This window comes from Gopherus evgoodei, chromosome 18, assembly GCF_007399415.2.
Source record: "Gopherus evgoodei ecotype Sinaloan lineage chromosome 18, rGopEvg1_v1.p, whole genome shotgun sequence".
In the NCBI taxonomy this organism is placed as follows: domain Eukaryota; kingdom Metazoa; phylum Chordata; order Testudines; family Testudinidae; genus Gopherus; species Gopherus evgoodei.
In genome coordinates, this window is record NC_044339.1 from 16,923,975 (window position 1) to 16,951,753 (window position 27,779).

A 27,779-nucleotide genomic window follows, 5' to 3' on the forward strand; every position below is an offset into this window, starting at 1 on the left:
CCAAACAGTCCAGCGGAGAAGAGGTGCGGCGGAGAAAACGCGGACTTTCATACCTGACATCCGAGTTTGCCCTGCGAAGAGAGCCAGTGAGAACCAAACTTCCCAACTGCATTTGGACAATGTCCCCCCAGCAGACCGCTCAACTGGATCAACCCCCTTTAACAGCAAAGAGGGGCCCCCGAGAGTTTGCAGGAGCAGGTTTGAACTGTGGCTTTCAGTGACCCTAGGGAGCTCTTGTCATCTGAGAACTCAGCCCTGGGGCAATCATGGTCCGGAGTCTTCTAAGCGCCGCGTCATGCCTATGAATGTAGTAACCCAACATGTTTCATCTCGGGGAAGCAGCCCCCTAGCCCTGCCAGGGATGAGGCAGAAGTTTGTCTAACGCTAGCTCTGCAGCCCATGCTCTTGCTAGTACTTTCTGTGTGTGACTTGTTTAAAGTCCCTGCAACTGCAAAATCCCCTTTTTCCCGGGGCTAAATCCCCCTGCTCATTTCCCTCCTCCAATCTCCGTGCTGCAGAGGGCAGGCGCTTGCTGCTGTTGCCCCTGGAGTTGTGCAGGGAGCGGTGCGGAGGAAATAGGGGGAGGGAACCGTGCTGCGCGCACACACACACACACACACACACAACTCCTGCAGTTTACCCACGCTTTTTCCGGCTAAAACGTGCATTAATCTCACTCCGAGCAGCTCCTGGACTGGTTGCTGCTCCAGGGACGGGTCCCACTATGTCCTGAGATTGGACTCGATCGTTGTGTTTAGTTTTGGTTTTTGCACAGGGGCACTTCTAGGAGCTGATGAGCATTTGTAGTTCGCTTCCTCCTGCGCGTGCTATGATCAAGTCTGTAATTTCAGAGGTTATTTTCGGCAACCAGCTTTGCACGGTGGAAGATCCGCTGGGAAGGAGCCTCTGAAAAGCAGCCGCGAGTGAGGATGGGACAGAGGGGCAGCTGTCAAGCCGGGATGCCACTTTTCCTGTCCTTGGTATGAGGCAGGGAACGGGGCGCAGCCGAGGAGACCAGGAGGGCTGACCCTGCTCCCCATCTCGCCCTGCCTGCATGTGTCTCGGCGGCTGTAAAGATTGTGGGGGCTGCTGCTGAGCAACAACGTTGCTTCAAACTGAGCCTCAACTTAACACAGCAGGGATGGTAACGCTACAGCAGCCTCCTCGGCGCTTCCAGGACAGCAGGAGAACCAGGGTTTTGCTTGCCACTGTCTAATGCCTGGGACTAAAATGGAATTTCTCATCTGGATTTTACCGTCCTTGGTTCTGCTGTGCACCCAGCAGCACAGGTGTATCAGGTAAGGACCGGGGGTGGGGGGTCCAGGGTCTTTACTTATGTGTCATTATCCCCCTTTGCCAAGGACACCCTGAGTTCGTGGGCTGCGGATCTCTGTCTGGCAGGGAAAGTGGGTCTCGACTGGAGAGTTTGTCACAAGGTGCCCTACTTTTATCACTATTCCACCAGCTGAGCAGCAGCGTCCCGGATTAATCAAGTGGGAATCCCGTTAACAGGATATCTGGGGAAGGCTTATCTCTAGGGCACTTGGTCTAAATTGGAGGCAATCTCTACAGTTAATGGCATTTCACAGGCCCGGGATAGTTCCGTCCCTGTTTAAAAAGCAGCAACCCCTGCAGTTTGGCCATAAAACTCGGCTGCTCACTGGAGATCGATGGCTGGTGACTAGCCTCCCCAGACATAACAAAAAACAGACTGCAGAGAGGCATGCACTGTAGTTCTGCCCAAAGCTTTAGCTAAAGGGCTTCACTCCAGGCCTGGGGCTCCAGCCAGCATGTGGCCCTGGGAGAGCAGCAGAGGGCTGGGAGAGTGCTCAGAGAGAATTTTGAAAAACAAAGCAAACCCATTTAAAAAAAGAAGTGTAGGGCTAAATCTATGCAATTGTTAGTTACGTTCACTCCGACGGTGTTAGCTAGGCAACCAGCTCGGATCCAATTTGCGATGTTCTTTATATACTCTCCACGGATCTGGAGGCTGAAAGTGGAGAAAGCTTGCCGTGGTTATGCAAAGACCGCAGAAGGGGGAGGAAATCTTTAAAAGAGAGAGAGATCTAGTTCAGGACATCTAAAAGCAATGCCCAAGCTTTTCCAGGGAGGGAGCCTTGGGAGGGGATTTCCCCGCTCCTCAAAAACAGTGGATATGCCTATTTGTATTTGAGGGGCTTCAAGATGGGGGGAATAAAGGCCAAGTGGCGATTGTGCACAGAGGAACATGGTTACTGTGGGGTTTGGGATTATTTGCTGAGGTTTTATTATTTTATTGAGAAGCAGGACGATCCAGTGGTTAGAACAGGAGTCAGGCTAGGCAAAGTCCTGCATCTGATTAACTGCATGACCTTGAGCAAGGTACCAAAGGCCAAATACTGATACATTTACACAAATATCTTACTTCTCACGCATTCCTGTGTCTTAAGAGGGTCATGCAAAGAGTAAGATGGTACTCATTAGGTGTATAAGGGTGTCAGAATCTGCCCATAATTTCAATACCACAGTTTCCCCACCTATACAGTTAGGATAACATTGAGATTTTTGGCTGAAAGATGCTGTACAAGTGCAAAGTATTATTATTATAAATAAGCAATTACTCTTCTCTAGCCTGTGACTTCAGGATCTGTTTCAAGGCATAGCAAGAGCCTGGATGTGTACAATGTATAATTTGTTACATAAATTATTTTATTACTGGTTTAATTGCCTAGTTACTTGGCTTTCTTCCTACAATGACACAATAGTGATGAATTCTTTGTTAGAAATACATATACTTTGTAACAGAGGAAGGGAACAGCTAGAAAAATACAATTGCTAGCTTTTGAGATTTAATATTCTGTGTTCAAAAGATGTTAGCAGTTTATTTTATCTAAAATTGCTAATAGCAAAAGACTCTGAGTTCAAAGGATGCTACTGTGTTTAGTACAGTGCAATCTTCTGAAAGATCACTTAGAATAGGGTTCTCATTGCAGATGAAGTGATGAGCTGTATTTGAAAAGAAAAAAGGCTTCATGGACACCTGGTGTATCGCACCCTAACCAGACAATAATACAGATAATAATAATCCTGGAAACCAGCCTGTAAATAATTTTACTCATATTAAATTAAATGGAACTACACAAATGAGTAAAATTAGTGATATGTAAATGTTGACAGGTTTGAGCCCAAAGTTTTTGTAATGGAAATCTGCATTCCTGAGTTTTTGGGTGGGAACCATGAAACCAATGAAAGTTAACATGGCTGGTGAACCTTTAGAGCCGAGCATCAGATATTGCAAACCAGTTTCCACTTGTTTTTCAAGGCTGGACAAGGAGAAGAATTTCACTGCTGAATGTTAACCAAAATAAAGTTTAATGTATGTAGTCTAAAGTTGCCCTTGGGTTATTGAATCATTATTTACAACCGAGCAGAAACTGGTTTCCATTGAGTTCACATAGGACCTGACCCAAAGTCCACTAAAATCAGTGGATAGGTTTCCATAAACTTCAAGAGGCTTTGGGTCAGGCTCTAAGTTCTGAAGACAATTCTTCGTGCTATAGCATCTGTAAGCAGCAAACTTACACATACCAGACTCTTTACAGGTGATGCGATTCCTTTTCCTTATTTTAAAAACGCAATGACATGCTAACTTATTTTCTGGTTTAAAAATCAATTAAAGCATTTTTTAAAATGCATATTTAGCATTATTCTTATCCAAATCCCATTATCCAACTGAGCTTCATGGAGAAATGTGGGACTAAGGCTGCACAATCCTCAGGCTGAAGTCCTGTGCAAATGCGCGTAAATTCTGTGTATGCTAACCAGTGTTGGTGAATTGTCACCTCAGGGTCCTGTTCTAATCCCTTGGACTGATGCATATCCCTTGGCCACTTGCAATAACTCATCTTGTAAGGGCCTCAAGAAGAGTATACTTTTCACCTTCTACCGTCTGTGCCAGAGATGCACAGGTTTGTATGGTAGAAGGTGCTTTAGCTAGGATATATTTTACTAGTAGTTTCATACTCTGAGATTAAAATGTAAAATTTTATCGGTGGCTACATTTCCTCTTTATTGATCTAATTTTGATTTTTAAATGTGATGCCTTGATCATAATGACTGCAGGGATGCCAAAGAATACATCTCTCTGGCCACAGATTCCATGGATTGTAGAGCAAGAGGTTATTAAAAAGAAAGTGGTGTTTGGAAGATCCTAAACACCACAATATTAGTTAAGGCTTCCTAAGGACCAGCTTTAAAGTTAAATACCAGAACTATCATCAATTTTTTGTTTTTTAAGGAAGCACTCATAGCCTGCTCATGCTTAGATAATGTTCAGAAAGTGCCATCTTAAATAAGATGCTCAAAACAGGTATAATTTAAGGTCTCCATTACTTGTGCTATTTGACAGAAATCAATGAGCCAAATTCAGCCTTGGAGTCAGTGAAGTTGCATCAACTTATACCAGGGCTGAGGTTATCCTATCCCACTGTGTTTATTAGCAATATTGGTATTCGTTTGCAGCTTCCTATGTGCTTGGACAGAGCTTGGCGCATTGTAGATGTTCTCTTAATGCAAATAAATAATAATTGAGGTGCATTAAAAGAAAATATAGTGAGATGTCTTCTCTTGCAGTGGGAGAGATTCATGTGCAGTACTTACTCCAATTACTATTAATAGGAGTCATGCAGATGTCATGCTCAAAGGTTTGAAAGGCCCCTGACTCTGTAACTCTCCAGTGAAATAGTCTTTAATTCTCTAATTAAAAATAGACACACAATCTTTTTTACTTGTTTAAAAAATAATTCTATTTGTATGTAATTAAGATCCTATTGAATAGTACATCTCTCAACCTTTTACTCCTAGTGATGAGAAGAGAGGCTTGCACATGTGAAATATATTCAAAGAGTAGACTACTTCATGCAGCTTAAAACTCATGGAGAAATGGAAATAAAGACTTTGATGTTCATAAGGTTGCCATGAATTAATCTTAATGCTCTTTCAATTACATTTTAAAATATGGAACATATTTACAGTTAGCTTTACTTAGAGTCAAGGATGGCAGATGGAAAGGATACACATATTACTCTAGATAATCCTGGAGCCTTATACAGACTAGATCATTCACTGATCTTGCCTGATATTTAAAGGCCTTTTTCCAGGAAAAAATGGCAGATAAAATTATATTGAAATGAAACAAATTTACCTCCATACCAGTTCTCTGGACCACACACAGTCAGCTATTAACAGACTGATTCTTTCAGTTGAAAATATCCATTTCAGGTGCTCAGTTCCCCACAGACAGTGTAGAACGTAGGCTGGTTGGGTGACTTAAAAAAGAAATAGGAGAGATACAGGGAGTGAGAAATTTTCCCCACCACTTTTTTAATGAGCATACACGGCCACTAGTGCGGGTTACCGTGACCTATCTACAAGTGTGATCTAAAGTCAGCACTGCTGATGGCCATTGACTTGCAAAAGGTGCTTGGGCATTTTGTGTTGGAGAGAGTAACTGAGATTCCTATCTCTCTCTCTCTCTTGTTCAGCAGCCACTGAACAGTGCATTCAATCCCGCATGGCTTAACTGAAATATTTACCAAGTCTTTTGCTCACTGATATCAGGGAATTTTGACTCAATATGTTCAAGGAGTGTCCCAGGAGATAGTAAGAAGCAGGCAATATTGCAGTTGATAAACCATGCTGCATTAGTGAAAATGCATTTATTCTGCAGCTGGTTGGAGAAACACATCATCTGAATTAGATGTATATGTTACCCACATCCCCACTGTTGGCTGTATTTATACCCCCAGGAGAGCTGCATTTCTTGGGAATATTTATTTGAAGGGCTTTGTAGTTTTCCCAAGTTTGTATAATAACCATAAACATCAGCTTTCTCTCTGCTTCAACAGGGCTAAATTGTCTTTCCCTACCAGAGAGGAAAACTAGACTTTTTTTTTCTAGAAAGAAAAATGAGGCTCTTTTCCATGGTGAACCACTAATTGCATCCATCAAAGTATCATAGAAATGTAGGTCTAGAAGGGACCACAAGAGGTCATCTAGTCCAGCCCACTGCACTAATGCAGGACCAAGTAAACCTAGACTCCCTGACAAGTGTTTAACTGACCTGTTCTTAAAACTCTCCAATGATGGGGATTTCACAACTTCCCTTGGAAACCTTTGCCAGCGTTTAACTGCCCTTACAGTTAGAAAGTTTTTCCTAAGGTCTAACTTAAATCTCCTTTGCTGCACATTAAGACTATTATTTCTAGTCCTACCTTCAGTGGACATAGAGAACAATTGATCACCATCCTCTTTATAACAGCCATTAATATATTTGAAAACTGTTATCAGGTTCCCCCTCCTTCTTCTTTTCTCAAAATTAAAACATGCCCAGTTTTTTTTTTTAAACTCTTCCTCACAGATCAAGTGTTCTAAACCTTTTTTCATTTTTGTTGCTCTCCTCTGGACTTTTTCTCAATTCAAGTTTGTCCTCAACTTTCTTAGAATCATAGAAGATTAGGGTTGGAAGAGACCTCAAAAGGTCATCTAGTCCAACCCCCTGCTCAAAGCAGGACCAACCCCAACTAAATCATCCCAGCCAGGGCTTTGTCAAGCTGGGCCTTAAAACCCTCTAAGGATGGAGAGTCTACCCCCTCCCTAGGTAACCCATTCCAGTGCTTCACCACCCTCCGAGTGGAATAGTTTTTCTAATATCCAACCTAGACCTCCCCCACTGCACCTTGACTCCATTACTCCTTGTTCTGTTATCTGCCACCACGAGAACAGCCGAGCTCCATCCTCTTTGGAACCCCCCTTCAGGTAGTTGAAGGCTGATATCAAATTCCCCCTCACTCTTCTCTTCTGCAGACTAAATAAGCCCAGTTCCTCAGCCTCTCCTCATAAATCATGTGCTCCAGCCCCCTACTTATTTTTGTTGCCCTCTGATGGACTCTCATCAATTTGTCAATATCCCTTCTGTAGTGGGGGGCCCAAAAACTGGACGCAATACTCCAGGTGTTGCCTTACTAGTGCCGAATAGAGGGGAATAATCATTTTCCTCAATCTGCTGGCAGTACTCCTACTAATGCATCCAAATATGCCATTAGCCTTCTTGGCAACAAGGGCACACTGTTGACTCATATCCAGCTTCTCGTCCACTGTAATCCCCAGGTCCTTTTCTGCAGAACTTCTACTTAACCAGTCAGTCCCCAGCCTGTAGAAGTGCGTGGGATTCTTCCATCCTAAGTGCAGGACTCTGCACTTGTCCTTGTTGAACCTCATCAGATTTCTTTTGGCCCAATCCTTCAATTTGTCTAGGCCACCCTGGACTCTATCCCTACCGTCCAGTGTGTCTACCTCCCTGCAATTTAGTGTAATCTGTGAATTTGCTGAGGATGCAATCCATCCCATCATCCAGATCAATAATGATGATGTTGAACAAAACCGGCCCCACGACTGCCCACACATCTTAAAGTGTGTCACCCAAAACTGTAAAAGCAGCAAAGAATCCTGTGGCACCTTATAGACTAACAGACGTTTTGGAGCATGAGCTTTCGTGGGTGAATACCCACTTCTTCAGATGCATGCATCTGAAGAAGTGGGTATTCACCCACGAAAGCTCATGCTCCAAACGTTCCTGTTAGTCTATAAGGTGCCACAGGATTCTTTGCTGCTTTTACAGATCCAGACTAACACGGCTACCCCTCTGATACTTGACACCCAAAACTGGAAACAGTACTCCAGCTGAGGCCTCATCCTTGCTGAGTAGAGTGGAACAATTACGTCCCATGCTTACATAGGACACTGCTGTTAATACACCCTAGAATTATATTAGCCTTTTTTTCAACTTCTTCACGTTGTTGGTGCACATTCAATTTGTGATCCACTATAACATTTAATTTTTTTCTTTCTAAGCGTAATACTTCACACTTATTTTTGTTATATTTCATCATATTGATTTCAGACCAGTTCTCAATTTGTGAAAGTCATGTTGAATTCTAATCCTGTCCCGCAAAGTGCTAGCAACACTTTCCACTTTGGCGTCATCCACAAATGTTATAAGCATGCTGTCTCCACATTATTGTCCAAGTCATTAATGAAAGTGTTTAATAGTACTGGACCCAGGACTGGCCCCCACAAACCCGCCCAGAGACCTTTTCCTGTTTTGACAGATAATATTATGAGAACGTTGTTTCCAACCAGTTGTGCACACATTTCATTTAGATCACATTTCCTTTGCTTGGTATTCAAGCAAGGGCAAAACGCCACATTTGTGCTGATGCAAGTCGCTGCCCTGAAAGAGAGTGTGCCAACGAGGGTTAAAAAACCCTCTCCTGAACTGCAGCTTGCAGAAAACTTTCCAGCGAAATTATCCAGGAGCATGTTGCCATCCTGTCAGCATGGCACCACTCTGACTTGGCGCAGGGTAAAGATAAGCTATTTTTTTTATTGCATGTTGGTGTAAGTCCCTGGAGTTTTAGAAATTAATAGCTTACTTTTATATGGTGCCTTTCATCCCAAAGCACACTGTACAAAAGCTTAGGTCAAGAAATGAAGTTGCTGAATCAGCAGAAGGTGGTTTCATTTATTCCCATCTTTATTACTTGGATTATAAAATGCAAATTCTCTCCAGCTTGCATTTCCATGCCAGTCCTCATGTTTCCAGGTGAAATTCATGAATAACATCTCAGGCCTCAGATATTCCCCATGGCTCATCATGGGTGAATGGTCTTCTCTGCTCTTGCACACAGCCTTAGGAAACTGGGCCTGGTGTAGGGAAGGCCACAGGAGTGGGGCTATGGAGGTATCCCACACATCACACTGCTGGCAGGCCATCTCTATCACCCCCTTCCTCCCCACTCTCGTGGCAGGCTGTAGTGTGGTGCGGAGGGTTTATGTGGGTTCTCTGAACTTGCATGAATGTCACTCCAGATGTGAATTTCACCATGTTTTCCATCCAGTCAAATAGTAAAGAGTCCTTAGTATTTTTCATTAGATTAGGTTAAAATAGTTATATGTCCAGTACAGCGGTTTGGACTGGATGACTTATCCTCCCAATCCTGCATTTCTATGATTCTATGTACAATACCCTACTTGGATGTTGGTGGGGAATGGCTATTATGAAGATTTCTGAGGACTAGAAGATTTAGGGCCAAATTTAGCCCTAGAGTGAACGAGTATAATTCCTGTTGACAGGAGTGGAAATTGTGCTTACTTACGCCATGGCTGAATTTAGTTCATGGCCTACAGCCCTGTTCACTCCAGCATAAAGACTCTGCTGCATTATTCCTAACTCCTATATTCTTTTCCTTGATCCTTTATCTTCCACACCATCCGAATGAAAAATCTAGTGTTGTTTGGACAGTATGATTAGTTATAGAGGTTACCACCATGTAGATTAGGACCAAAATAAAGGTTTTTCATAGAAAAATCTAATATGAATAGACAGTTTCAATAACCTAATTGTTAATGTTTTAAAATTAAATCAGTTTTTGTTTGTTTAGGTTTATATATTCTCTGCCAGTGTTGGTAATCCAAGCAGCCAACACTGTGCTAGTGCCTGAGAAATAGAAAGTGACTAGAAAATAAGTGAAATTGACAAGTCTCATTTTCCTTGCCCAGTCAAATGAAATTCAAAAAGGAAACAAGTTGTGTAAAAGCAAATTGGCTCTTAACATTTCTCTCAGTTGTAATACTTTGATATCTGATCTGGTATAAGTGGACATAGCTCCATTGACTTCAGTGCTACACCCATTAGTTACATTAACCTATACCACGTGAGGATCTGACCCTCAAGCTTTATTAATAATAGGACTAAGATTCCTTTTTAATTTTGTGGTATATTGTGCTGTGGATTTTTAAGTAAAATTCTCCATGTATTGCAATCTGCTTAAAATGCATGGCATATGTGGCCCATCATTTTTAACCTGAGATTGTCCTTTTAGCTGTCTTAGTTCTTGTTAATGCCACTACCATAGAACATTGACACAGGATAATACCCTCCCACTCTGTGGCATGCTGTAAATGCTGAAGCTTTTATGGAAAATAAATGTCAGGGGAAAATGAGGTGATTTTATTTGTCAAAAGAGATGATGCTCCTGACAGTTCTTTTACAATGACTTTATTTCTGTTATAGCAAATGACTGATGATGAGTCAGTCATCTGGGGCTAAGTTCTCCAGGCAGCCATGTAACACATTTTAGTGTGAAAATGGAGTTGCAAAATTTGTTTTCTTAAATGTTTCAGATTCATTATGCAATAGTAGATATAGGACTTTGGATTTTTATAACATCTTGCAGCTAACAATCGCAAAGTGTTGTACACCCAAAAACCTGAAGGGCAGATTCTGTCTTCCTTATGGATCAGGCCCCAAAGACAAGCACATGAGATAAGCAAGGGATGCATGCAGGAATCTCTTCACCCTCCACCAGAGTGCAGCCACTTCTAAAGTTAACCCTGTCATTTGTTTAAAAACACAAAACAGGATGACAAATCTATCCCTAAAAAGGTGCATGGGATTTTCAATGCCCTGGATTCCATGTCTGTGTCTCAGGCCAAGACTTACAAATTACCAAAAAGGGGAAAGAAAAAAAAGTGAAACATTTAGAAACACATATTTGAAAAACTATTCTCTTCTTCGCTAATCTGCCAAGACCATACTTCTGGATGTCATATGTCCCCTGTATTAACTGGTAGCATCAGTGATACTCAAAACAAGTCAGGGAATGCAAAAGAAAATAAATAAAAATATCACTGAGCTGCAATATCCAGCCTCAGCTGCAGCAGGAGAAATGCAGAACCTTGACTTTGGGTCTTGGCAGGTAAGTGAGTGAAAGGGTAACTTCACTTAAGTAAATATTGGCATTTCAATACCAAGGCAATAGGTACCTAAGAAATATCAAAGATAATAGATAGAGATAAATGAGCTGGCTGCACAGGTGACAAGACCCAGCAAATAGAAAAAAATATAGTTGGAATAAATCATCATAGCCTCCATTGAAGTCAGGCTATGCCAATTTACCCCAGCTGAGGATCTGGGCCAGCGAGTCCTGTGAGATACTTAGATAGGTGCTGTAGCTAGCTAGCTAGGTGAGTCTGTGTGTCAAGAGAATATTATAAATGCATTTAAACAAGCATCCCTAACCTTATGAGGTAATGAAATTATGTGCAAATGAAATTTCATTGTTGGGCAATAACTGTCCCCATACATCTTCAAGGTCACTTTATGCCTTGACAGCTATGTTAACTCAGGATGGCAATGTCTCTGTTACTCAGAGCTTACATTCACACACTGTTATCCCAAAGCTTCCTTACATTATTAACTCCATTCACATGTGGCAAGAACATCATCTCTGGGATAATCAAATATTCCCTGTTCAGCCCATGGTGAGAGGAAACTGTTCTGGTGGCTAATTCTTAAGTGTAAATACTGAGCTGAATACACCATTAAGTGACACAGTTTGGAGAAAAGACCCTTGTGCCTATGTGGGTCAATGTCACCTAGACGTTCCAAGAAAGTTATATAAGTCCCAAGACAAGAGCTGTTTATGGTATATTAATCTGTAGCCTTTCATCGATATTTTAAAAGGTTTCTCTTCTGCTATCAGCAATATTTTTTAAGCTCCGTGCTTATTGCAGAGCTGAGTGGAAGCAGCTGCACCAATGCTTCAGCAGCTGTGATGTGGTGCTTGCATCCAGTTACATGTGTCTCTAAGGCTACGTCTTCACTACCCGCCGTATCGGTGAGTAGCAATCGATTTCTCGGGGATCGATATATCGTGTCTCATCTAGATCCCCGAACGCGCTCCTGTCGACTCCGGAACTCCACCAACTCAAACGGCGGTAGCGGAGTCGACAGGGGGAGCCGCGGATGTCGATCCCGCGCCGTGAGGACGGTAGGTAAATCGATCTAAGATACTTCGACTTCAGCTACGTTATTCACGTAGCTGAAGTTGCATATCTTAGATCGATCCCCTCCCCTAGTGTAGACCAGCCCTAAGAGACTTGAGAGTTATTCACACACCCTGGTAGATAGGATCTCTTTGCTAATTTATAGTCTAACAAATACTTCCCATTTCAACAAGGTTTTCATACTAATTTTCTGATAGCAGCAGGAGAGGCTCAAGAGATTATGCTGTCACCTGAGTGCGTGTGTAGTTTTACAGGCAACTCCTATTAACTTTAAGCTGACCTGGGAACTCCTAGCGACTGGCACTGAAAATAGAGTTCTAGAGATCAAATGCTGATTCTGTTTATCTGGAGAAATCTGAAACTTCCATTCAAAGAGTGTTTTCAAAATAGTCTTTTCAGGACTTTGCTTTTTGCTGCCTCTCTGCTTTTCTCAACTTGTTCACCCTTTTGACCAGAGCTTTGCAAAAGATGGCCATTTCAGGTCACGTAAGTTTGCATCCCCTCAATGTGCTTTTCTTTTTGTGTTTGCATGGGCCTATTGTGCTTTTCACAAGAGCAGGGATGATAAAACTAGTCTCCTGGCTCTATTCCAGCTGAATTACGTTCTTCTTCCCTGAACTCCCCTGCTGTTACAACTGGGTATGTTCTTCACCTCCTGACTGTTGTGTAGTGTTGCTTTGAGCTGTTAGTTGCTATGCTCCATTATTGAGGTAGCTTCGTTTCGGTGGTAAATGAAGCAATTCCTGAATGCATTAGGTGTAGTACTTTGTAGTTTTCTGGGACTCCTCCACCTCTTCCCTTCCATGAGGCTTAGCAAGTGAGCCCTTACCATATGCTCACTTATTTTGTTTCCTTGACACAAAATGACTGTCCTATTATTGCCACCTCTCTGGGCAGAGTTAAGGGGAAGAGGACCTTTGGAATTTTCAACATCCTTTACTCTTTTTGGGACTCCTAATCCTTTCTCCTGCCTGTTCCATCTCACACTGAGCCACTCAGAAACTCCATTCTTTTTCACATCCAGATAGATCTGGATCTTTGAGGGAGAGGCCTGGAATTAAGTCACCAATGTCGGCAGGTGAAGTTTAACGCTTGTCATCTAACCAGTAGGGAATAGATTTCCTCTCCCCCCTAAAGAGTAAAAATTGATGATGGCAAAATTGGCCCCCTGATGGTATCATTATGTGAGGGATGAATAGATCAGTGGCTGCTTTTTCAATTATTATAAAATTTTTGCATTTTGATACTTTCTAGCCTGAGTTGTTAGTACTAGGGTCAGGTTGGCTTTGGGAAACAAAGATCTTTTAAAAATTGGATTAGGTAACTGGAGTTAGCAAATATGACTTGAAGCACCTAGGATAGACATAGTTTAAGACCTTTAAAATTGTGTTAACACATTGTGTTGTTAATCCAGAGGTCCCAATTTCCTGACCCAGCAAGAACACCTAGATGGTTCTTAGCTGTGGTAGATAGATGGTGCCTAGGCCATCAATAAGCTAAGGCCTTTGAGTATGTTGGTACTCCTGTGCTCTTACTTTTTCCACATAATCTCTGTTATTCATATGATAATTATAGTATATTTGGTTTAATTTGAGCATTAAAGATTCCTGTTATATGAGTATGTTGCTTTATTATGCTGTCAGTTGAGTACTCACTGAAGCCGGCTTATGGCAAGTCATGTTTGTCACACATCTTCTCTACAACTGGAATTACACCTTGTATATCAAGATGCAGTGAAGCAATTCAGGATTTATGGTCTTTCTTCATGAACCAAATCTCTCTATCTCCACATCACTCCATAAGCAGGTTCCACAGGATTCATTAATAACAGAAATGTATCCCATTTCTTTTTCATATTAGAGGAAGAAAGGAAGTTGAATTAAAAACAAGATCCTAGTTTGGTTCCAGTGACTAGCTTTCTCAATTATTTTTTTTCACAACAAAGAAAATAAATCAAGTCATTTTAAACCTTGGTTTTGTTTATTTAGGAGGAAAAATAAACAAACTAAAAGCTATTTGTTCTTGACTTTATGTCCCCAAGGTAGTCTGTAGCCTTGTCTACACTCTTTTTTTAGTCTAAACATCATTTGTCCCCCACCCCCACAAATTAATGAAACAATCCTCCTATCAACTCTCAGTACTGTTCCAATCATGCTGAGTTGCCTACCTTTTATCAGAGCTCTAGTAATGTGGCAGAAAAAAAAAGAAGACTTACATGTACATTTTATTTTTTTTCTACACATGGTGAGGTTTTAAAAGCTTGCTTGGACACTTATGGTTTGGTTTGGTTTTTTTATCCAGAGCAATGAATGACATTGGAGATTATACAGGCTCCAACATAGAAATATCCTGGTTACCTAATCTGGATGATTTAATGAAAGGATATGCACGGAATTTCAGGCCTGGAATTGGAGGTAAGAGTCTGATTTATGTCTCTTCTGATTTCTAGTGTGTTCCTTGTATAATCTAATGGCTGAAATGGATGTGAATGTCTGCCCTTTGCTGGATAAAATTAAGTGTTTGTGAATGTCTTACTCTTAGATATAGTGATAACAGTAAGAATTTTTTTTATTGTTTTTGTTTGTTTGTTTATTTTTTATGTCAGCCTTTGCAAAAAGTCCCAGGGCACCTCACAATCTAGCCCAATTAAAAGCTGCGTCAAACCAGTTATCTTTTCAATTTTGAGTTCAAATTTGAGTTTGCTGTGCCAGAGTTCCTCAGTGATCACGCTGCTCCCCCACACTATGAACAACCCTCTTGTTTTGCGGCTTTGGTATAAAAACAAAACTCAGATCAGGTTTGTCAAGAGGTTTCCAAACCTTTCAGGTACACCTGGGCCAGTCTATAGAATTGTGTCAAAACGATGCTCACTGTGCCATTCCACCTGGTTCCAAAGCAAAAGTAAGGGAAACTTGGTTTCCACTGAGTTTTGCTTTGTGATTTTGCATTTGTCTGAATTGGAAGCTCAAAGCAAAACTCAATGGATGTGAATGCATTGTGGGCTAAAGGCAAAAATGTTCCCCTGAGTCCTTGCATGATGATTCTGTCAAGTTTCACACGTTATTAAAAATGAGAGAGGGCTAACCCACAAAGTTTGGAGCCACACCTAGTCCCAGATCATTGCAAATTTCAGTAGCATTTGGATCTGGGGTGTTGTTCAGGTCCTTTAAAGTTGAAGTCAAAGGGCCTAATTCCTTTCCATTCATCAGTGGGAGTCTTTTCATTGACTTCAATGAGTGTTGGATCAGGCCCTAAACAGGCTCATTTTTTCTCACATGAAAGAGCAAATGAGTCCATGAGTTGGGGCAAAAACATACCAAGATGTCAGGTTCCCTGGTTACAATATAAAGCATAGGAGTGCTCTGAATTTAAGACAATCCAGTGAGTCTGCAGTCATCGACCTTAAACAATCTACTAAATAAAAGGAAAATAACTCTGTGCTTTTCGGGCCCCGTGTTACTGAAATGCTTTATAAGGAAGTAAAATCAGTTGCTCAGATTTTCAAAAGCAACTAGTGATTTTTGGGTGCACAAAGTGGGATGTCTTGAAGGGGCCTGATTTTCAGGAGGTAGGGGCTCAGCAGTGTGTGAAAGTCAGGGCCCTATAAGGTGTCTCAGTTTGGGCCCCTCAAAATGGAGACCTCCCAAACCACTAGTCAGTTTTGAAAATCTTGGCCAGTTTGACAAGCTTGTGGCCGGCCTGCAAAGAGACTGTAAGATTTTAAACATAGTAACTTGGCAACTATTATAGACTGTCCTGTAGCTCAAGGGGCATTTTGTTTTCCCTTTTGAGCATGTGTGCAGTTCAGCTGATGCCCATGTGGCCTGTTTATGTATGTGGACCTGGATCTTTATAGAGTTGCAGCAACAATACAACATACATAGGGTGTTTAGATAGCATTGGGCAATCCCCCTTTCCAGCATTCTTTCCAAATGATCACTCTATCCCAATCCACAGACCAATGAACATGGCAAAGCATGCATATGAATAGAAGCAAAACTTCCATCTTGCCAGGGCAGAAGAATTCTACTAAGAAATCTGGATACGCCAGCAAGTCAGTCAGTTTATAATCAGCTTTACTTGGCACTCGCATAAGCCATAATGTTATTTTTCACCTGAAGCAGCTTCTTTCTAAAGGGGTGAAGTTTTCTTATCTTTGAAAATGTCAAAGAAATTACTTCCACTGATCCTTAAAGCTGAAGGCTTTAAGGCATACAAGCAGTTCCTGTTTTCTCCTGAGTTCTTACACTACTCCTATCACCATGGTATCTGAACTGACTTTTGGAAAGTCATTTTGTGGTCCATGTCAAGTGGTGATCATTTCTGTACTTGGATATTCAAAGTAGGTGTAATGGTTTGAAGGGGTTGCCACCAACTGTCAGAGATCATGACCAACCTCCCTTTCTTTATGGCTAGATGGGAGGGTTTCTATGGAAACTTGGCATCACAATAAGAGGTTGGAAACCCATTGTTCTAAGACATTTTATTTCAGGAAACTGTGAGTAGGGGAAAGGATATTTAGGGATTCACTTCTGTAAACTGACTCCATATGAAAAGATTGACAAAGCTAGTGCATATATAGTCATACCATATCCTCCTCAATTTAACATGTCTCTTTCTCAGGCCCTCCTGTTAATGTTGCCCTAGCGATTGAAGTAACTAGCATTGACCACATCTCAGAAGTTAACATGGTAAGTTGCCATTTAAACTTGTTAAGACGGGAAAGCTGGGAATGCTTATACTGTGGTGGTGAGAAGTATAGAAAATTGATTAGGCATATATGATTGTTTTGCATAGAACGATCACTAGCTGAAATGAATTGGCAAGGAGAGAAAAAAATGTCCTACATTTTTCAAGTGAAAAATTGATACAGAAAAATCCTATCAAGAGCAGACTTGCAGCTGCATGCTAGCCCATAGGTCAGATCCTCAGCGGCTGTACATTAGCATTGCATATCTTCACTGGAGTGACACTGATTTGCACCAGTTAGGGATCTGGCTATGTATGTCCCATTTAAACTGGCTTAGTGGAGAGGGCAGGGTTGGAGTCTGAAGTATGTTGCCCTTATTGTTAGGAAAACTATTTTTAAAAATTAAATCCAATTTCTACTCCAATTCCACTTCTTCCTGGACACTTCTGGAAAGAGGCCTACAGAGCTCAGCCTCTTTTTTGCCCCTCTACAAAGCCACTGAGTTGTGGGATGCTCCCTTAACCATCACAGCCATGCCCGTACCCCTGAAAAAAACAACAGGCTAGATTCTAGAGCATGTCACGATATCACATATCAAAGAACTGCAAAGAACAACTGCATTTTTGTAGCCTACTGAACCTGAAAGATTTATTTTTAAAGCTATAGCTGTGACTTATCACTGATCCCTTCTCTCTATTGCAGTCACTTGGGGCTTTTATTTTTTTAACCTGATTGAAAAAAAACACTGGTCCAACTTAGGAAAGGTGCTCAGGAGCGATATTAACCTGATTCTTCCCATCAGTCTCAGACAGACATGCAGCTCTTGCTACATAGCATACCTGACAATGCCCTTGAATCAGAACAGTCAAACACATGCTTGGAGTTATCCGTGGGTAGAAACAGACAAGACACATTAAAATGTCCAGGCAGTTTTATTCTGATAGAGTATAAAAATATTCCAGTGCACAGGAAACAGCTATTAGATGTTCCAGACTAATACAATGAAATTTGACCAGGCCCCAAGATATCATCATTGTGTTTGTTTCACATGGTTTAACTGTTGGTTTTTCTTGTGCTAGGAATACACCATGACAGTATTTTTGCATCAGAGCTGGCGAGACGACCGGCTGTCTTACAACCACACCAACGAAACTCTGGGCTTGGACAGTCGGTTTGTGGACAAGCTCTGGATACCAGATACGTTCATAGTAAATGCCAAGTCTGCCTGGTTCCATGATGTGACTGTAGAAAACAAGCTTATCAGGCTACAGCCTAATGGAGTCATTTTGTATAGTATCAGGTAAAGAGAGAGAGAGTTTCTCTCGTGTTAGCATTTTGAATAGCCTCTAAAAAATAATCACCCTCTTTCCCTAGATTATTTTTTAATACAACCATTCATTTAAAAAAACTAAAAAAAACACATTAGCCTGATGCATTTCTGTTGATGACTCCTCATCTCTCTGCCGGGTCTACACGGGAAAGGCACCTGTGGAAACAGTAACAAGTTTCCTGTCCTGTAATCATTAATCACAAGTACATCATTAACAGAGCATGATCTTGCTATAATTGGGGTGTTCTACAGCCACCAGCCCAAGAGGCAGTGTGAACAGAGCAAAGAGTTCCTGGGTTCAGTTGTTTACTCTGCCACTGATTCTCTATGTGACCTTGGCCAAGTCATCTAGAATCTCTCAGCTTTAAACTTCCCCATCTGTGCAATGGCAATAACAACATTTCCCACCTCACAGGAGTATTCTGAGAAAAAGTTAATCTGTGCACAATGCTTTGGAACTGTAGAGTCAAATTCATTCCTGGAGTAACTTTATTGACATTACACCAGAATGCATTTGGCTCACAAAACTCTAAAATAGTGCTTATTTATTTATTTAATAGTATCTGGTCTTGAACAAGTCATTTAACCATTCAATACCTGTTTCCTGTACCTCAGGTGCTGTGAGGACTGGTTAGTATAATAGCCTAAAGAGCTTTGAAAGTCTTACTGTTTTTTGATGTGGGCATGGCAGCAAAATGAGGACAGAGACATGCATGGAAGTAAGCAGCAGGCCACAACTTTTATTAAACTTGAATACAGGGAAGAGGCACTATCTGCCCATCAGCTATACTCTCCTGCATCAGACATTTAATTTGTTCCAGTGTGAGGTTAACAGGGTTCTTTGCCATATAACCATATAACTCCTCAGCCTACCCCTAGGACACAGCTTTCTGGGTCTTAGCATCCTAGATCCTGCCGTGAGCAGGACAGAAGGTGCAGCAGTGTGAGGACCTTGGCGTGTGAAGGTCACAAGGTCTAATCCTGTCACATGAGCCCAAGGCCCATCACCAAAATCCCAGGTCTTTTGCTTCTGGGAACCATTCATTTTATTCTCTTAACCACAATGGAAACCAGCTGTAAGTTGCGATAAACAACTTCACCCCAGTACCTCAGTTAGGTGCCATGCGTGTTGCAACTCAAACCACTGTGGCTTGCAGATGCTGCAAAAAACTCCCTCCCTGGTTCTCCACCAACTGGCACATGGAAGGAAGTCCTTCCTGACCCCTAAGCAGGTGATTGGCTAGACCTGCAGTATCTGTCAGGCCGGGTTCCCATTCCTAACTCAGATGGGTAGAGTGGGCTGCTGGAATGGAGCCAAAAGAGGCTCCACACGACCCCTGCAGCGAGTTAAATCCTGGGAGCTGGCAAATGCTGGCCAATCAGCTGGCCAGTGGATGCCAGAGACTCCTGGGGGAAGGAGCTACCTATTGTCCCTTGGTGAGTGTCTCCCTCCCTTGCTGCTCAGACTGTCCCCCTGTTGCTGCCAGCCCCATCAAGTTCCCCCACCTGTAGATGCAGGTGAGTGGCATTTTAACAATAGAGGTTTCCTACCCAGTCTTTGGATTATGGGGAAAATTACATGCCAAACTATGAAAGCCTACGGCCCTCCCTGAATAGAAGTAACTGGTACTTTGATTTTCTTTGCATGAGGCAGGGTTACCTCAACTGTGGCCTGTGACATGGACCTTACCAAGTATCCCATGGATGAACAAGAGTGCATGCTGGATTTGGAGAGCTGTGAGTACGAAAGTCTGAGCACAGTGGTGCCTATAGTGTATGTTCTGTTGAAAGCCTGCAGAGATAATCCTTAGCTTTGGTTCTATGAGTTAACTTCAATCAATCAAATACAAGGACTGTTTGGGGTTTAGTAAATATAAGGCCCAACCCCAATTCCCTTGATTCCAAGTTTGGGCATCAGGTTATAGAGCCTTACAGCACTAGTTCAAAACTGCCACAATTAGGGTTGCCAGGTGTCTGGCTTTCGACTGGAACGCCTGATCAAAAAAGGACCCTGGCGGGCTGTTAAAAGTGCAGTTGGTGGCGCAGCGGGGCTGAGGCAGGCTCCCTGCCTGCCTTGTCTCCGTGCAGCTCCTGGAAATAGTGGCATGTTCCCTCTCCGTTTCCTACGCTTAGGGGCATCAAGCGGGTTCCGCATGCTGCCCCGACCGCACGTGCCAGCTCTGCAGCTCCTATTGGCCGGGAATCACGACCAGTGGGAGCTGCGGGGGTGGTGCCTGTGAATGGGGCAGTGTGCAGAATCATCTGGCCGCGCATCTGTGTAGGAGCCGGAGGTAGGACATGCTGCTGCTTCCAGGAGCTGCTTGAGGAAAACACCACCTGGAGCCTGCACCCCTGACACACACGCCCATGCCCATGCCCCATCCCCAGCCCTGATCTTTCCATTTACTTCAGTGGGCTTTGAATCAGACCCTGAGAGACAAAGTAGAGGGTACAGAGAGACTGAGCCCCAGGGCATATTTCTGAGTGGGCTTTTTTTCTCTAAGAGAAATCAAGAGGGGCAGAATTCCAGGTGTGTGGGGACTGCTATTGTGACTAAACCCTGTAAAGGGCTCTGTCTTTCCTTGGCAACACCTCACCCCTACACAGGACTCAGTCAGAATCTAGGCCATAGACTGGTGACATTCTATTTAGTGCTTACTTGGGAAACCTGTATAAATTGTGTCTATATTCTACTCAGGAGCCATTCTCCTCTTAATCAGTGTTAAGCATTAATGCTTTGGGGACAAATTCACTGCTGATGTAAGCAGGCACTACTCATTGACAGCAGCGAATTTGGCTTTTTGTGGTTACTTCAATGGTAGAGTAGAGTCCTGATGTTTCCAGAGATTTAGGACTAGCAGAGTACCTGATCAGGGGCAAACACATTGCCACACTAGGGTGAGTGTCAGTCGCTCTCTTTCTTTTATAGCATTGATTCTGTTTTCTAGGCAATTAACCACAATACATTTTCGTCCTGTCAAAAATAGCAATCTGCAGTTTTACTTATGTAATAAGCAAATGCAGAGGCAGCAGACAATGAACTAGCAATCAATTCACTCTCCCGGCAAGCTTTGCAGGGATTTTTTTTTAATTTAATTTGAGGATTTTTATTTCAGTGCAATAAACATAAGTAGAAATAAAGCCTCTTAAAACAAACATATTAAAGCAAAACCAGAGGAAACTTTCCTCCTGTTGTTTCCACATGCAGGGTTTCTGCTAGGCAACTCCTAACCCAAACCAAGGTGACTGTGTATTCCCACCTTCCTGCAGCATTGGTGTGGTCCATTCTTAGTGCTGTTACAAGATACCTTGCTCTATTTCTATCTAGACAGCCATTTCTCACTAGTAAGGCGATGCTGACAGGTTACACGTTAGGGAACAGATTCTCTGCTGTGTCTAACTTCTTCAGGGCACAGTAGGGGTGTAATGAGATGCCAGGTGGCTGAGTATAACTCTGATTCCCTGCCTCACCTTCACCTTAAAGGTACAAGCAGGGGCATCTCTAGCTTTTTTGCCGCCCCAAGCATGGCAGGCAGGCAGGCTGCCTTTGGCGCTGTGCCTGCGGGAGGTCTGCCGGTCCCGCGGCTTCAGCGTACCCGTCACTGAACTGCTGCTGAATCCGCGCGACCGGCAGACCTCCTGCAAGAACACCACCAAAGGCAGCCTGACCGCTGCCCTTGCAGGGACCTGTAGGGTGCCCCCCCGTGGCTTGCCACCCCAGGCATGCGCTTGGAGCACTGGTGCCGTTAGCTGCTGCTGGGTACAAGTTAGAGTAGCTTCCATGGATCACCTGACAGCTGGGGATAGCTGTGGTGTATCACTCTCCAGTCACTCCCCCTTCTTGCCTGGCTTTACCTCTGATATGTCCTGTGCACCAGGGTCTTCAGAAAGGGTGATGCAGGGGCTAGCTTCATTGGCTCTATGGCTGCCCATGACATTGGGATAATCCCCAGTGCTGGGGTTGTGACCAGTCTTTGCTCCATCCGCTTTGCTTGACTGGCACAAAAGTATTGGAAGTGGCACAGAATCTACTCCTATAGATGTAAAAAAAAAAACATTGTTTTTACCTGTGTTATGAGTGAACACCTTAGATGATTCAACCTGAAGGAATCATTAACAGTCTAATTTACTTTTCACTATTCCTGCTGCTTGGTTACTGTTTTGCAGTTCTGTCAGTTTGGATAATGAAAATATACTACTTCATTCAGCTTTAATTTGTGGTCAGATTCTCATGCCTTAGCATAATGTTGCTGTGTTTGGATTGCAAACACCGCAAAGGAAATACTCTTTTATTAGTTTGTTTTCCAACTGTTTCCATTGGAATGTAAACAAAAAACACCATGACCATTTTCTGTTGCTCTTAGGTTTTTTTAAAAGCTCATTTTTAAGTTGTGTTCTCCACTTCAAAGCTCTTCTAAAATTCTGAACAGTGTGAGCTAGCCTGGATTCTCCCCTTTGAGGGAGCACTATTCTGGCTGGGTCACTGGCAACCTCACTGTTGATAGGACATTCAGTTATCCAGATTGAAACACAACATGTTTGCTGTGGGATTGATAATGAGCAGCATGGCAGAGTCGTCTGAGTTTCACTTTGAGCCCATCAATCTTTATTATTCCCCAAATCTTTGCATTTATTCAGCTTCTTTTGGCAGATGGCTACGCTTCAGAGGATATCGTGTACCACTGGTCAGAAAACCAGGAGGAGATCCATGGGCTGGATAAACTGCAGCTTGCTCAGTTCACAATCACTAATTACCGTTTCACAAGAGAAATGATGAACTTCAAATCCGGTAACAGACTATTGTGTCTTTGTTGCAGGCATTCTGTCAGCCTCCACTATCTGTAACAGACAATCCCCTCTCTTAAGAAAGCAATTTAATGTGTCCATCTGGTTTCCAGTACAATTTTATTTACCCTGTACCTAAAGAGACATACATTTTTGCTGGTCCCTTGGGTAGTCATTGCAGTATATTGTGACAAATCCATAGCCATCCTGGGCTTTGTGTTTGCCATACTACTGCACATGGCTTCCAGTCAGCACTTCACAGCAACAGCAGAGCTAGAACTCAGGTCCTCCTGCTCTAATTTGCAATTTAGGCTATAGGAGAATCTCCATTATTCCTAATAATATTGTGCTTATGATATCAAGTTGAGTAGTTCTGATTCCATCCACTAGAGGGTAGTGGTACACATACATACTAGCCTGCCTATTGCAATGTTTGTAAAAGCTTGAAGTCATTTCTTCCCTGCTGATTTTTGTCCTCTTACATATAGTTAAATGCTCATTTATGCTGCCCCTTATCCATCAAGCTCTTTCCCTATTAGTTTTAAATTAACATAATCTTTAAAAAAATCTAAATTTAGTGTCTGTAGGACTTTCCCCCGCAGATTATAAAAACCTTAAGGCAGATCACATTTTGAAATAGTGTCATTAGAGCAAGGGATTAGGAATCTGGACTCCTGAAATCTACTTTTTGCTCTTCTACTGACTCACTATACAACCCAGAGCAAGTCAGGGATAGCTCAGTGGTTTGAGCACTGGCCTGCTAAACCCAGGGTTGTGAGCTCAATCCTTGAGGGGGCCATTTAGGGACCTGAGGCTAAATAAATAATTGGGGATTGGTCCTGCCTTGGGCAGGGGTTTGGACTAGATGACCTCCTGAGATCCCTTCCAACCCTGATATTCTATGATCCTATTCTTAGGACTAACAATGCTGATACTAAATATGGTACCTCAGAGGGATTTAATGAGACTTAATTAATGTAAAGCCCTTTGTGACCATTGAATGAAAGATGATGTAAAAGTGCAAATCGGCATCATTATTCTTGTATATTATTTTAACTGTGTAATTGTAAAGCCAACCTTCTAACATATAACTTTATATTTGTCCTTTGCCCACTCTTTCCACCAGCGGGTCAGTTTCCCAGGCTCAGTCTCCACTTCCACCTGCGGCGGAATCGAGGTGTTTACATCATTCAGTCTTACGTGCCTTCCATCTTACTGGTGGCCATGTCATGGGTTTCCTTCTGGATCAGCCAATCAGCTGTGCCTGCTAGGGTGTCACTAGGTAAAAAGATTGTGGTGTTGGAATCTTGAAAGGGAGGACATGTGAAGGCCATATGTTCATCTCCAATATGCCATAATTGGAACAGAAGCACATTTATGAATGCTGTGTCTGCACAGGCAAACCAATAAGTCCTTCAGAGAGTTTCTTTCATGCTTCAGTGTCTTTCACTAGCAGATGCTTCTGTCAGGGCAGAATGCGCTAATAAAGGATGGAGAATAAAAGTTTAATGCTGTTAGAGCGTATCCCTAAAAACAATAGACACTACTAATAAAAGACAGTGCTGCAGCCCTTACTCCCACTGAAGTCGTGAGTAAGAGGAGCAGGTGCTAAGAATAGAAAAGACTCCCCAGGGGTTGTTCTAATGGATCTGTCTGTCTGTGTCTGGTAACAGAGCTGCCTTGGGCATCAGGTGCCTAGTTCAGAAGTGGGTGTCCACCTCCCCTAGATAGCTTTGTAAATCTCAGCCAGCTCCTATCTAGGTAGAAGTTATTGTTTATTACCATTGGGATGTGTTACAGAACTCTAAGCCAAGCTTCTCATGCTATTTCCTAGGTATAACTACAGTTCTTACTATGACCACTTTGATGGTCAGTGCCCGATCTTCACTCCCACGAGCCTCTGCCATCAAGGCGCTAGATGTTTACTTCTGGATTTGCTATGTGTTTGTCTTTGCTGCTCTGGTGGAATATGCATTTGCACATTTCAATGCGGACTACATGAAAAAGCAAAAAGACAAGATGAAGGCAAGCAAACAGAGTGGAGAGGTCAGTAAGCTGTGTGCTGGTGGCGCCGTGGAAGGCTTTGAAAAACAACCACTCTGCATTATAACCTTGTCTTCAGCCAAAGAAAATATTCCCCTCTGCTGCCCTTTGGTAAAGTCATTCCCTGAGTTAATAAACCCACCATGTAAGTGTTCAGCCCCTGAATGCCACCATGCTGATTGTTGCCTGTTGGCAGTACAAGTCAAAACCAGCTCAGAACAATTACCAGGATACAGAGCCAGTAACCAATCATCCCCATGCCACAAGCAGTTAGGACTGATTTTCATTCTGTTCCTGTGTTTGGGACAGGGTGGGGGAGTGGAAGGGAAGGGACACAAACGGGCTTTTAAGCCACATTTGTGTTCCTTCTTTTCTGGAGGTGTACAGCACCTTTGGAGACCTATCCAGCCATTGGTGTAGATTACAGCAATCCCAATGTGCTCTGTTCAAATAGTCCCCAATATGTCCCCCACCACAGGCCAGGAGCAGGGCCAATTCTACACCAGCTGGGGAGGATCCACGCCCCAAGGGTATTCTCAGGTAGCTGTTTACTTATGGGCCCTTTGCCTGACAAGAGGACCATAAAAGGGCTTCAGCAACCCTGAGAACCAAGCCCATTGTCTTCAGTGTTGTCCCATAGAGATTAAATTCTCCATTGTGTGCAATGGATTCCAGACAGATCCTATTTTGCTTAGCATGAATAAAACTTATGTTCCAAAGTAGGCCTATGCAACAGGTTGCAAAAACAAAGCAATTGCTCATGTGAAATTCCTTCCTGGACCTCTTAATTCTAGATAGCTCAGTTGTTCCCTTCATGCCCTTTAAGTGGTTGATGAAGCAGAATGAATGGATTAGGGAAAAATGCTTTTGACAATCCACAGTTTGCAAATTTCCCCCCACAAATCTGCAGGCATGTGAATCCCTGGACTTGATTTTTATTATGATTATTTATTATTTTATTGTTATTACTTAATCTTGCTAAGCTGCTAGCAGATACAATTGATTTGCGCTCTTTACTGAAATCTACCTGGGGCATCCACAGCCTTACAGGATCCACCCTGTGTTTCAGGCCAATCAGTTATCCTTTCAGATGGGTAACAGTCTCTTTGGAGCAGATCAATACCGCTTGTGAACCAGCCCAGGGCTGAGCATATTGCCTCTGCAGGGCCTCAAGCCCCTGCAATAGTCCAGGGAATGTAAAATTATAACCAGAATTTACTCTTGGATCTCCTGCATAGCAGAACAGAGCCATTCACTGCTCCCTCAGCCACTGCTAGCATTGGAACCAAGTACTGTCCATCACATTTGGATATCCTGCATGTCAGACCACTAAGCCACCAGGCTAGCTCTGATTAAGTATTCTGACTCTCTTCCCATGCAGATTGCCATAAGAGGTTCTTCTCTTTCATTTGCAGATCAATGTGAAGAATGCCATTGTTTTGTTTTCCCTTTCTGCTGCGGGTGTGAACCAGGAACTGGCCATTTCCAACCGGCAGCACCGAGCTCCCAAAACCCTACCCGGATCATATGGCTCTGTTGAAGTCGAAACTGGAGAGACGAAGAGGCAGCAAGAAACTAAACTGGAGAAAAAGAGTGGCTTAAAGTCCCTCTTCAAGCCCATCGATGCTGACACCATTGATATTTACGCCAGGGCAGTGTTCCCAGCAGCTTTTGCAGCAGTCAATGTTATCTACTGGGTTGCTTACACAATGTAAGAACAAAAACGTGCTCCCAAGTGGTAAACTGTGAGCCAGAATTATGCTCAGACAGTACAGAGTAACTGAAGAAACTGTATTGGTCCATTTCTTGTCAAAGTGCTTTCCAATGCTCTGAAGATATTTCTCAAATGCAGCAGAGTATCATTTTTGTTTGGCTCCTACAATCAACTCCAGCTACAACTGGGAGGGGGGAAAATTGGCCATTACCAGTTTGGTTTGATATATTTGTTATTACTAAACTCTGCCAAACAATCCAAGGATCCTTTGTTCCTCATCTCATCTTGAAACAATTTGTCACATGTACATATCTTCAGTGAAGGTGCCACCACCAAATCCTAAAGCACAGTTGGTTATTTTCCCTTTTCAAAGGTCAGCAGATAAGAAGGCTCTGATTATTCCCATACTCTTACCATGTCCTTTCTTACAGCACAACTGACCTCATGTTTTTACATGGGAGTGGCTTTTCTGTGTCATGCCATTTGTGGGACAGTTCAAGTTTAACGGGGATGGGAAAATGGCAGTGACCTCTACATGTGAAGACCGCAAGATTGAAGTATCAGGAGCAGAGCAAGGCAGAGGGTTTTTCTTTAATTATTATTTGTCTTGGATGAAGTATTTAGAACACTTTTGATTCTCTTCTTTAGTCACAGCATGAAATAAAATATATTGTATAGAACCTACTGAATTGTTAATATCCACTGTGTTGTTTTTCAGATCTAAGTTAAGGAAAGTCTTTTAACTGTGTAGACTTCCTTATATTGCTATTTGCCAATGTAATTGCACCATAAATGGACAAAGTGATTTAAAAACACAGGCTGAGGCTAGGGTCCTTGTGCGAAAGGACTTAAAGTAACATTTTCAAAAGCACTGAAGTGATTAGGAGCCTCGATCCCATTTTCCAAAAAGACTGAGGCACTAGGGAGCCTCAGTCTCATTGGCTTTCAGTGAGAGTCAGGTACCTAGCAGCCATTTGTCCTTTTGAAAATTTCCCTGTTAGGCTTCTAAGTGCCAAAGATACTTATGAAAAGTCATAATTTTCTCCTAAGCCGCTTAGATGCTTTTGAACATTTTGTCCTGACGGTCGAAGGGGCTTGATCCTGGGAGATGCTGAGTACCCACAACTCCTGGTCACTTCATTGGGATTGACCGTAATGGAATCTGTGGGTACTCACCAGCTCTCCCTTACTCTGAGCCAGATTCTGTTACCCTTACTTACACTGAGGAGTACTGTTGTTCATATGTGATTCCACTGATTTCAGTGGAGTAAGGTGGCATTCACCATAAGTACAGATATCAGAATCTGGCCTTCACATGAGCATAATGAACA

General features: G+C 42.7%; 1 protein-coding gene and 1 long non-coding RNA gene across 2 annotated transcripts in view; one reads left to right on the plus strand and one right to left on the minus strand.

The window, feature by feature from the left end:
- On the plus strand, nucleotides 1–27,096 carry GABRD (gamma-aminobutyric acid type A receptor delta subunit). Its single transcript, XM_030537806.1, has 9 exons — nucleotides 1–1,298; nucleotides 14,188–14,300; nucleotides 16,510–16,577; nucleotides 17,656–17,876; nucleotides 19,561–19,643; nucleotides 22,558–22,695; nucleotides 23,818–23,973; nucleotides 24,526–24,737; nucleotides 26,150–27,096. The coding sequence occupies exons 1-9, from the start codon at nucleotides 1,216–1,218 to the stop codon at nucleotides 26,447–26,449; spliced, it is 1,374 nt and encodes a 457-aa protein (XP_030393666.1). The 5' UTR covers nucleotides 1–1,215; the 3' UTR covers nucleotides 26,450–27,096.
- LOC115637007 overlaps nucleotides 17,902–27,779 on the minus strand; it is a 31,518-nt gene continuing 21,640 nt past the window's right edge. The window contains exons 3-4 of the long non-coding RNA XR_003997134.1: nucleotides 21,762–21,940; nucleotides 17,902–18,062 (exon numbers count right to left, since the gene is read on the minus strand). This is a non-coding gene — a long non-coding RNA (uncharacterized LOC115637007). The remainder of the gene's footprint in view (nucleotides 18,063–21,761; nucleotides 21,941–27,779) is intronic.